The following is a 12,313-nucleotide window of genomic DNA, read 5'->3' as shown; positions in this document are numbered from 1 at the left end:
CTCATTTTCATGCATATGGCAGCGGCAGGCAGGCAGGATCGATTACCGCAAACAAGTTGAAATGCTAAGGAAGGGCAGCCGTGATTTAGAGGCGGCGCTGGGGAGGGGGGCTGGTCCCCAGCGCACCATTGTTCACGACGGAGCGACAGCGAGCCGTGCTTTATTTCCTACACACGACCTCCACCTTGGCGACACCGCTGCGAGGAGAGTGCGCACCACAGTGATTACTCCCAACGCTGAAGTGAACCTCCATTTTTTATTCATATAGCCAGTTTTCGTTGAGCGCGCGGCTGTGTTAGCAGTCGGGCTGCTGAGCACATGCATATGGCGTTATCTGCATGCTGCAGTCAGCGCTGCTGACTGTGTGCTGGAGTGAGCTGGAGGCTGAGGCAGCTTGTGTTGTCAACCATGGGAGGATATACAGCCCCCAGAGCAGAGATTAGCCACCACAGCAGAGAGGAGTTTGCAGTTTACCCCCCCCCCCCCCCCCCCCCATTTACACCGCCCACTCTCTGTCGAGCAGTGCAACTCCTCAGCGACCCCCTTTCTCTCTTGCCATGTCGTCGCCCTTCTCTTCTTTTCCAGCTCTCACTCGACACTTTCACTCGCCCACTTTTCGGCCATCCTGTATGACTGACCCCCCCCCCCCCCACAACTCCTATGGTCCTTCCTGTGCGCTCTCGTCTGCGCCCGTGCCCGTCACTGGCTCCGTCAGAGGCTGTCTGGCACACAGCCAGAAGAGGCATCACATGGGACAAACTGAGCTGTGGCATGAAGTGCCAACACCTCCGTCAAAGCTCATGTCAGATCACAAGGATGATGTTGATGCTGTCAGCCACCGGGCCTGCCACTCTCCTTCCACACTTGCCATTCTATTGCCACCCCACATTCTAACAAGGGAGAGGTGGTAGCTTCAAAGTGGAATTTTTGGGCATGCGATCCTAAGGGTACTCTGTAGGGTATTAGAGTACAATTAAGTAGTGGGTTTCCATACCTTGCTTGCCCTCGGGGAGATCTGGGTTGCACTAGCTCATACCTCAACAACTCACAACCGGCATCCAGCTTTAACCTGAATGTCAATCCGAGTGTTAACTGGATCAGCCTGGAGCGTGCTCAGAGAGCTGCTAGCCAGGTGCTGTGTGTGGACAGAGGGCTCTACAGCAGATGCCTCATGAGGGAGGGAGGGGAGATCTCTTTTTGGGCTGTAGGGCTGACTTCCATCTGTCTTGCAGCTTGTTTCCAATACGCGGTGTGCATCCACGTCTTAGGAAAACAGACACCATGTGTTTGAAATGAATTTCCTGCCTGTGGGACTCCGAGTTGATCTTATCTTATCTGGGCTGCCTGGCAGTACAAAGTAGAGCGGGAGTGAACCGCCCTAAAGAGGCACACCCACAACAACCAGCCACTGCTATGGGCCCCTTGAGAAACGAGGGCATATGGCCACACAAACCACCGTAATATCTTCAAATATGTCGGGATCAAACACAAGCGGGGCCTTCGGTTCCCTTTGCAGTAGCTACGCCGTCACATCGCTGCTTCTGTTCCGCCCAGGCAGGCAGGAGCAGTATGCGGTAACCATGACAGCAGTAACGTCTCCAGCCCTGCAGCGGTGGGGGCGAGGGTGAGATGCCTCTGGGAGGCACATGGGAGTCACGTACACGAGGGGGGGGGGGGCAAAGAGGGCAGCAGAGCGGCCAAGAGCAGTGCTGAAGCCCTGCATGCTCGTACGGGCTCGCCTTCCCCCAAGCGAGAGCAGGCTAATGAAATCACGCACACGCGTCAGCGAGCATTAGTGTACAGGAGACGTGGCGGGGCAGCCGCCGAGAGCTTGAGGACGGCATGAAGGCAGGGAGACTTAAAACAGAGCAAAAGGCTAGACCTTCCTCTTCTTCGGTATCTGGCAGCTAGAACAACACGCTTTACCGGAGCTGATAAGGGTGTGAATCATTTCTGTATATTTTTAGACAGCTTATCACAAACACACACAAAAACACACACACTTATGCAAATACGCACACACACACACACACACAGAACACAAAGTAGCACATGATCAAAAGCGCACACACACACACAAACATGTGGGGGAGGATGAAACACTCACCTTTGGTTTTCTGTTCAGCAACCTGAAAGAGAAGGACAGAGGCATGTTTCTCAGTTTTCACGTGTAAACACACTTCACATACATTATTTACATGGCATTTGCATGGCCACGGTTGAATATTTATGAGCCAGTCGTGAGACAGGTACACAAACACCAGCGGCAATGTTTGCGCCTCATTGCCGGGTGAGATGGGAATTTGAAAACAAACTCAAGTTCTGTTTGCGCTCAGAAATGAACTGCTGGGCCACGACGACACAATTTCATTCGGTTCACTGTTCCAGTCGCCAGGTACTGCTCTGCAATTCTGAGGCACATTGGCATTTCCATAAAGATGCCACCATCAGTATAGCAATCAGCGAGACTGGGACTTGAACTTGAACTGGCACGAGACGCACAAATTTGTAACTCTATGAAGAGCGAGACACAAAAGGCAGACTGCACAGCCTCTCAGCAGGACTCGACATGCACTGCTGAAAAAGGGAAAAGAGGAGGAGAAGGAGGAGGAGGGTGGTGGTGGTGGTGGTGGGGAGAGGTAGAGAAAAGCAAGCCTCAACTTCAAGGCTCTAAAACACCCTGCCTCGTAATCCAAATAAGAGGCCCAGAAGCCGCCTGCAGTAAAAAAAATAATAATAAAAAAAAAAAAACGTGCTGGCAGGACTGGCAGCCTGGTAATCGAATAGAAATAGATTACAAATGGCGCTCTGTGTGAGAGGAGCGTGTGGGGGGAGGACAGGTGGGCGAGAGGCCGCGGGGAGGGAGAGGACTGAACAGAGCAAGGGCAGCGTGCTAGTTAGCTGGCCTGCTAAACTCCTTAACACCACCCTCACCCCAGTAATGCTACTAATCTGCCAGGACACCTGTCTCAGGACTGGGTGAAGAGCACCCGCAGCAGGTCCGGGTTACAGGGAAATGCCAGAATATGAATTTGATAAGGGGAATATGGAGCCCCAAGGATATAATTGGGGCCAATTCATCTCCATCTCAGAAGAGTGCAAGAATGATTCCCCCAATTTCATCATTACTCTATTTAGAAATGATAGTGGTGAGTGTAGTGTACGTCACTTAAAAATTCCTGCCATCCTTTAGGTTAAGTCTTACAGGAAACAAATGATCATCACAAGCTACAAATGAACTTACCAGTGCCAATTAAATTTGGTGAAATACTCGATGTAAGACCTAGCTAGGACGCGCAGGGGTTGAGGTATAGACTAGGAAGGATGCTACACACCTTTTTCTGAGCAGCTTCCTTCTTTGACTTTTCTTCTTGCTTTTTCTTTTTCTTTTCTTCCATCAAATGGTTCTCTCCTTGTGTTTCTAGCTTCTCTCAGCTGCAAAGAAAAAGAACAAATATATTATCTAACAGAAAGACCAAGCATACATAAGGAGAGGTTTAAACAAACCCAATAAGATACGTGTAAAGAGGCAAACGGAAAACCTCCCTGAAACTTGCCGGAGGTAAATCACATGTCAAGGCCAAAGACTACAGTCCCTAAGATGCAATTTCCTTCAAGGACAAAGTGAAAACTGCCTCTACCAGTCCAAGTGACCGGGGTTGGGAGCGGAGGCGAGGCAAGGCAAGATCAAGTACCTGGAGAGGGACAGGCAAAGTGTTTTATTTCAGCCTTCTTATTTCCTTTGGCTGAAGCGCAGAGAGTATTTGTGGAAACTATTGAAGGCATGAGGAGAGTGGAGTGGTGGAGCAAGCAGACACTGGCCGAGAGGGCCAGAGAGCTCAGGGTCAGCACTCAGCCACATGGCCCCATCATCTCTCCCATTGCTCCGCGATCAAAACGGTCACTATTTGGTGTACATAGGAACCAGTGTGCTGAATTTAAGATACAGCTCTAGCTGAAAGCAAGAATGCTGTAAAGAATATGAGCTGTTAAACTACACTCTAGATGGGGAAAAAGCTAGCCATACAATAATGCTAGTTGCAGAGTGGTCAACTGACATGGCGCTCCTCGTATCACTGCTGGGACTATAATCCCTGAGCAACAACAGAGATTAAGGTAACCCAAATATGAAGACTTGGAAGAAAGAAATGACCATTTAGTACTACATACAGAGAGGATTTGGCTGCATGAAAGATTGGTCTGCATATTCAGCTTGATGATTCATCTATGTTTTGTCCCTTTCTATCCCATCAGGCAAGCGTTTGTGGCTTTGCTCATAATGTTGCCATGATCCTGCCCATAAGCCTGGCACTGGCCTCTCCTGCCTGATGTGGCTGTGGCAGACTGCTGCCATCGCCCCCATTGTTCACACTTCTGCACAGCGAGGGGCCCAGACCGCCTGGTCGGCACAATGAGCCATTGTGCTTTGTCCTCGGCCAACGGAGAGAGACACAAATCTCAAAAGCGACACATTCTGTCCCAGAAGCACCCCCGTCCTCCGTCCCCCTCAGTGAGTTTGCCACCGTCCCCTGGACGCCTGGCGGTGCGGCCCGCCCGGCTTTTGGACCGAGCTCTCCGTCTGCATCACAATACTACTCTCCTGCCTGGAGAAGGTGTGATGTGCAGCGAGAGCGTGGCGGCAGCAGCTCGGGGATGAATACATTAATGTGCAATCGGAATACAGAAATGATGGGGAGTGCGTCCTGCTGCGTTGGCGGTTTAGTCAGGGAGGAGGTGTCAATCACCAGTAGGGGAGGGTGCTGACTGACAGCGGGGGGGGAGGGGGGGGGGGGGACTAGGAGACGGGGCGGGTGGGGGTTGGGATGGTGGAGGGATGCTGCTGCTGCTGTGGCAGGCAGACAGGCTTGTAACCGGGAAACGGTCAGATCTGCCCATTAACCGGCCCGTTCTGATCTCAGCCTCTCCCGCTTCGCAGCAGCTGTTCGAACAGCCGATTGGCTGGCCTGCGCCATCTCTGTCGCAGCTATCCAATCGCATCGTAGAGCTTGACTGACAGGCATTTCCTACCCCCCTCTGATATTTGCTGGCTCTTGTCCAAAAACTGGGGGATGGTAAGCTGGCATGAGAGCGCTGTTTTGAAATTTCTCCCCCATGTGTTTTGTGGAAGGGGACACAGGATCGCTTTTAAAAATATCCAAAACCCTTTGTGTGCTGGAATTTTCCAGAAGCTGTCGATTCTAGCTGATAGTAGGCTAGCCTACCCGAATCTGAATAATACTTCTATTTTTCAACAAAGGCCGTTTAAACAAAATTTAAACTAAATTTGCTTGTTTAAAAATAAGAAATAAATCAGATATGGAAACTTATTTTTTGCACTGGCTGCTGTGAGGAGGATGTCCCGGCAGCGGCTTAAAATAGCCCTCAACGATTGTTTGCGGCCTCTAGCCTATATATTGAACAAGCCAACATGTTTTCCTCTGTGATCTGCAGGCTCATGACATCACACTAGGGATGCTGTTCATCCTCTCATTTATTTCTGTGACCCACTGCTCTGGGTGTTTACAAAAAACACATTAATCGAAAGAGAGGTGCTGGTAAACCAACTGATCTACCCACAATCCCGCTATAGAGTTAACTTGGGCCCCATCCTAAATCCACATTATGGAATATTAACCTTAAATATTTGTTGACAAACTGTGCTCGGATCAAAGCTCTGCTTCAAATCCTGAGATGAGCGGGTCTGAGGATCTTTCATGGGAAGCTCTTTATTCTGGGTTTGAGCCTGAGTATGGCCAACTGTCATGGATATTGAAATCCTGACAGGCTACTCCTGATCTGATCCTGGATCCAAGTCCTGAACAAAAAGGGATTTACAGCCAAGACAACTTGATGAGATAAAAGATGTCCAATTCACGTACTGACTTAAATACATGATGGATGCTTTCAGAATAAAGTGCTAAAGATATTTGTTGTGATTCAGCTATTTATTTTATGGTAACCATTACAAACATTACAATGCTTCTCCTACTAGTTGTATGAGTATTACTTTAATAGTTTTATATTATTACGGTTATATCTGTCTGCTAAAATAAGCTATTGCAACCCGCAATGCTTGTCAACACGTGACAGCAGCTAGCCTCACACTGATTAAGCCATGTCAGTCCCTTTATGAATGCTGAGCACTCTTGGCAGGACCACACTGTGTTACGACCAGCACCAAACACAAATGGGACAACAAGGTCACCTGGGGCTTCTACACGACTCACGTGGGGCCAATCTGGGGGAAGAACACCTCCCATGGAAACCAAAAAAAAACCAAGAGCAGAACAGAAAACATCCTCCATTCAGAAATATTTTTTTTTTTCTGTGAATGAGGTGCAGTGGATAAAACAAAGTGATCTTCCACTAAAGAGGCTTTGAAATGCTGTTTTCATACCATGTACTAGTACTACAAGCGTCAGACAATGGGGGAATTTAGTCCACTGTAAGTTGCCAAGCACTCCACGGCATAGAGGGAGACCGTGCTGAAAAAGGAAGCCCATTCGAATGAAGAGAAGGATGTGTGGAAAAACCCGAATCTGAACCCAGACGTGACAAGACGCACTGTGTAAGCACACAGCACACTGGTGAGGGTTAGCGAACAAAGCAAAACAAACAAAAAAGCTACAATAGACGTGAAATAAACTGTCACAGAATTGTGCAAATAGCTTTAAAGGCAAGTTCCCTTAAGTGCACGTGACTGCATGGCTGAGCTTTTGGCCGAGTGTGCTAGATAGGGAGAGGGAGAGGGAGACAGAGAGAGTGAGTGTGCGAGGGAGAGAGCACAGGAGGTGGAGGAGGGGAAGGCTCCAACTGAAAGGTTGTGTGCAGAGCAAGACGTTCCTGGCGAGGGGCCAGCCGCAGCCCTGCCACGGCCGCCAGGCAAACAGAGCGCTGCGTGTTCCGCTCACTCCACTGCTGGCCCCGGCCTCCGTGCAGAGAGAAGGGGGGTGGGGGTGGGGGGGGAATGGCCGCTCCTCCTCCTCCTCCTCTTGTCGTCCTCTCCCCGCTCTCGCCTTCCCGCGGCCACACATTAGCATCCCGTGGTCTGGGACGGGCCCGGCTTCCTCTGGCAGCGCTCCTAACCTGGAGCTACGGCTGCAAATGAGGCCGGCTTAACGAGAGGAAATACGTACGGCGACAAAACGGCCACAACACAAAAAAAAGAAAAAATAATAATAATAAATAATAATATTAATAATATATACAATAAATAAGTGTTCGCCGGCTACTGCACAGTTCTTTTGTTTTGCAACGGTCTTGTGTTCCAGCGTTCCAGTGGGTGCTGCAGTTGTAGGTAGACAAAAAGACAGACATGGGGGAAAAACAACCTGTCTTCTGAGGCGGGCATAGAAAACAGGGGTAGCAGATCGGTTCTGCTTACTTAATCAAAAGCAACAAAAGGAGGTGCGTTTTGCTCTTTATTGCTGCAGGCTGAGATGCCACGCAGTGACAGTCTAAAAATAACGACTTTGAAGTTTCCAGTAATAAATTACAGTGAGCTAGAACCAATGCACTTCTCAGCTAATGTCTGTGCACAGCTGCAAATCAATCGCCCACACAAAAACCTTTGTGCGATCTCAATGTTAAATGCAAACTAAATGACACGGACAAGACATTGTCATTCACTGTCAAAAATGCAGAAATACCATTAAGGAGACCATAGATTAACGTCAGTGTTTGCTGGTTAATCTGGAAGAAATAGCAGTTCTCAAGGCGAAGTGACCTTAAATAGCCTGTACCAAGAGGAGAAACCCAAAACCACAGGAATCCACTGGTTCGCATCAACACTGCAGCCAGCTCTCCAACCTCTATGAAGCACAGCTCTAGGATCTGACCAGGATAAAAACCAGAAATGGAAACTTGGGTTAGTGAAATGAAGAGAAAAAGTTCTATAAAAGTCTAAATGAGCCTTCCTCGGGGCTAAATAAGAAGATGTGTCATTCTGGAAGAAGTACCACTTTTGTAGAATTCGACGGGTGTATTCTACTAGCCTCCATGGTGAAGAGCCCAAGCTCCAAACGGCTTTGTATTTCAGTGCAGTCAGTATCACTTTACATTTAGTGCAAACAGTGGATTACGGAGTAGGCTAACTGTAGGGTGGCAGCAGCATGGATGTGCACCAAGACAACATTTCAGCATTAAACTTGACATGAGGTCCTTACCAGGAGAACACGATCGCTCATAAAGTCGTATAATTTAGGCCTACAGACAGGATCTTGGAATTCTATGACAGGAAAGAAATACATTTAATAGTGTTATCTAGGCGAGAGTGACACAGCCGCGTGAAAAATGTTGTCACAGCTCGGCAAAGTTAATGAAACACCAGTTCAGTAAATCTCATTTTATCAGTCTCTCGCATTCTTTGGACATGATATGATGACAAAACTGAGTCCAAAAACAAATAAAACACAGAATAAAATTTAAATCTCTGCGCTCTCTGTTTCACTGAAGGTCTAATGAAGTTCTGATATTTCAAGACTTCCAGCAAGAACCTCAGTGTTCCATCCTCGATCATAACAAACAAGAAGCAGCAAATGTGACGCTTATGAAGATCACGGAGTGTTAAACAAAGGGGAAATACTCAAGTAGCCACAGTACTTTTGCTGAGTATCACGCATCCCATTCATCACATGCATTGATTACCTCTCTGCCTTGTTTTGTTCAAAGGAAATTGCTAATCAACAGCAAGGGCTCACTCCAGACTACAAGGCTGCAAACGCTACACTTAACATGGATCCCCGTCCTGAACACTCATTCTCAACGCCCTGTTGTCTCACGTTCTTGTGATTTCTCTACATTTACAATTTGTTTTGGTGGTGGGTCTGGAGATACTATGGGTGCAAAGCCCAGCAAAACCATCTGAATCACTGCACTGAGCACTCTTACTTATGCTGTGTTCGGAAATTGACTTAAACGTTGAGCACAGAGATGACAGCAATTGTGAAAAACAAGTATCCTTTAGCAATTTTTACAAGACAATAACAAAGACAAGGGATCTGTCCACAACGGAAGGCAGCTGCCAGCTGCCTCCAACTGTCTAACAAGTCACTTGCCGTAACAATAATCAAGGTACCAGCTACAAAGTTTGTTTGGGACGGCCTAGCAGGATAGCAACACAGAACACCGTTGTCAGGACACTGACAGCTGAAATTGTTAGCCTTTCCTGCTTCAGCTCCAGACCGTAGTCAGACCATTATAGTAGTTATCAAACAGGAACTTCAGGGCTTACCCACCTTCACTTCAACTGCAGGTTTTGCGCAACTGACGCAAAGGTACAATTTCAGTCCAAGGAGGTGCAGCTTTATTCGATGACCAACAGTTCAAACTATGCATACAGTAGGTCTGCTACTCACCAGCCTCCCTTTCCCAGCCTCTAGTAGCTATTCATCAGCCTTTGGCCTATCTTCATACCAAAGTCACATTTCGTGAGGAACTAGGTATAAAAATGGATTCAATTTCATCATGAACAAATAGCTCAGGAATTTTCTCCAGATAACCCCCCCTTCCTCGGACCCCCACCTAGCAGCATCGTACCCCGCCAATCTCACCGCGTTCATATGCCCACTACTTATTTCTTTTTTTCTGGAGGAAACACTGAAAGACACTGTGCAGACTGAAATAGACTCACTGCTATCTTCCTCCTCCTCCTCCGTGTTCCCCTGCTCCCTCTCTCCACACCCTCCCATCTGTACAACAGTTTCTTGTGCTCTCTCAAGGTTACACTGACAGCAACTGCACAAGCCACACAAGGACTGTCAGGGTGATCGTCTCTGACAGCCTGTCAAGGGTGTGTGTGTGTGTGTGTGTGTGTGTGTGTGTACATGACGTGCATGACCGGGAGAATCTGAACCTCCTCCTCTAAAGCGATGGAACAAAGCCCTATCCTGCGGAGATGACTGTTTGGGGCTGAGGCGAGGATGTCACCGATACCAACTCTACCGCTCGCCCACCGATCTCAAGAAGAGAACACAGGAGGTATGACACCAAGGATGTCGAGATGTGGCATGTTGTGTTCCAGCAGGGCCGGGTCACGTCTACTGAACCGAGAACAGAGGAGTAGTGCTTTGAAGGATCTCTGAGAGGAGTGTTATGAGTGTGTGTGAACACAGAGTTATGCACACACATTAGTTCTTCTGTTAACACACAAGAACGCACCATTCACAGAGCTGCTGCATTAAGTCAAATGCAAAGATCTCCACAAGGCTACAGACAAATAAAGGCCATGAGTTGAACGGTCATGTCTGTCCAGTGATCATACAGCATCCCATGTATTCTTCACCATCCCATTAGGACCCACAAAATGTTCAGATCTTCGCAGCACCTAACCAAACATGACAACATTCCAAAATGGCCATTTCAGAGTGCCCCCATGAGACATTTTAGTCTGGCAGCCCCAACGCCGCTAGCAATTTAGTGCTGCTGAATTATTTTGGCTCCATAACCTTTTGCCCATGACACAAAAACAACCTCGGGAAAGTTCCAGAGCAATGAGGAGCGTTTAATTACCACATTCGAGACAATGACAGTGGTCCCTGCCTTCGTGTTTTGGGTGAGTCTCTTTCTCCCATTAGCTTAGAGCGGACAAGGAGGCCCCCGCCCTGACACAGGACATTCCCCTGGAGCCCAGCCAACACTCACACAGCCTCGTCCTCTCCCCGCCCCCCTCAGGTCCGGAGCCCCGACCCTCCTCCTCATCCTAATCCGGCCCGCCTCTCACATGGAGCGCAGGCCGCCGCCTCCCTCCCCATTTCAGCCTCTTACATCAGAGAGGCCCCGGGCGGGACACTGTATCCTCCCTCCGAGGGGCCGCCTGGAGGGGGGGAACTGCGTCGGAGAAACACGTGTGTGACGCCCGACCAGCACAGTCGCGTCTTCTTTCTTCTCAAAGTTGGGTTTTCTTGCTCGTCATTTGCCCCGTTTTAACAGGCTGTAATAACGCACCTGGGGTTTTATATGTCTGGAGGCTACCTGCTCCCTCTTTCCTCCACAGACCCCATCTCATGTGTGATCAAACTAAAGTACTGTAGACAGCACGACTGTTTGGGTTTGGCATTATCCTGCTTAAAACTCTGAATTAGGTTTTTTTTTGGGGGGAAGGGGTCTTCAAAGACTCTGCGTTTTTGCCTTAAATATCCTTCAGTCTCATGGCACAGATCTGAGCTCAACTCCCGCTTTATGAGGGGGGGGGGGGGTAATGGCAGGCTCCAGCACCCGCTCATGGCACCCCGCAGGCCGCTGAGCTGTTACAAGGTTTGTCTGTTTGTTTCCCTGGCTCTTTTGAGGTCAGACGTGGAGAGGCTCAACTCAAGTCCATGAATCATGTCATGCTCCAAACACAACAATTCAGCACAGCTAGGACACGTATTCACTGCTGAAATATATTACCCCTGCATAAGTAAGTTATACTAGGTTTACAGAAACACTTAGGTACTCAAGATTCAACCAAAAACTGGACTGATTTTCTCCTAATTTGTTTAAGGAAAAAAACATGTTCAATAACTTTGAATTTGTAAATAGTCTCACATGTCCCCAAAGTAACAGAGAGCTCAGACACTAGTGCTCTGTCTTAGAACACGGTGTTCCAGAATACCGATCAGCATGCACATGGCAGCAACTGAGCGGTTCCGCCGCACAACGTGATTTCAGATGAAAGAGCAAAATAAAACTCTGTCTCTCCAGCTGCAAGCAGCGGTCCTAGCTCACGAAACATGAGGAATTCCCCAACACCACTTCAGCGACTGACCAACCACCTGCTTCCGCGGCACCCTGAGCGCTAATCAATGGAGTTCTGTGTGTCAGCACCCAATGTGTCTGAGCGGCGTCTGCCACCCTGCCGTATGGCCCACCACTGAATCACTTAACTAAGTGACAGGGGCCTTTTAGCCCTTTTCAGCTCCACTGAATGCAGGAGGCACCAAGACATCCACCCTGTGGCCCCTCTGCTCCACTCCCCTTTCCCCTCCAGCCCCTGGTTCTCACCCATTCTTGCTATGCAGCGGTCCAGAAGGGCCCCTGACCCTGAGAGCCGGGGGTGGAGGCAGAAGTCTGGCAGCTGGGGGAAACTTCGGGGGGTGGGGGCACCAATGCCCAATCCTAAGCCAATGAGCCGAGCCTGGCATGAACGGCCACGCGCATGTAAACAAAAAAACCCATACGCATGTACACACAGGGAGTGCTTTACGCATTCTCAGTCACGTCTGCCATCTATTTTATTTCACTGCCCCACTGGTGTGTGACGACAGAGATAAGACAGCACTGACACAGACGTCAAAAAAAGAAGGGGAGGGCAAGGCATCGAAAGAGAAAATTG

The 12,313-nt window shown here is 48.8% G+C and overlaps 1 protein-coding gene across 1 annotated transcript in view; it reads right to left on the bottom strand.

Annotated features, from left to right (window-relative positions):
- The window catches only part of tnrc6c2 (trinucleotide repeat containing adaptor 6C2), a 52,788-nt gene that overhangs the window by 38,167 nt on the left and 2,308 nt on the right, over positions 1 to 12,313 (bottom strand). The window contains 2 exon segments of the mRNA XM_042102975.1: positions 2,108 to 2,129; positions 3,336 to 3,435. Coding sequence (XP_041958909.1) covers positions 2,108 to 2,129; positions 3,336 to 3,398 — 85 coding nt within the window. The 5' untranslated portion in view covers positions 3,399 to 3,435.

This window comes from Alosa sapidissima, chromosome 9 (genome assembly GCF_018492685.1).
Source record: "Alosa sapidissima isolate fAloSap1 chromosome 9, fAloSap1.pri, whole genome shotgun sequence".
Classification (NCBI taxonomy): domain Eukaryota; kingdom Metazoa; phylum Chordata; class Actinopteri; order Clupeiformes; family Clupeidae; genus Alosa; species Alosa sapidissima.
This window is presented reverse-complemented; position numbering and strand designations above follow the sequence as displayed.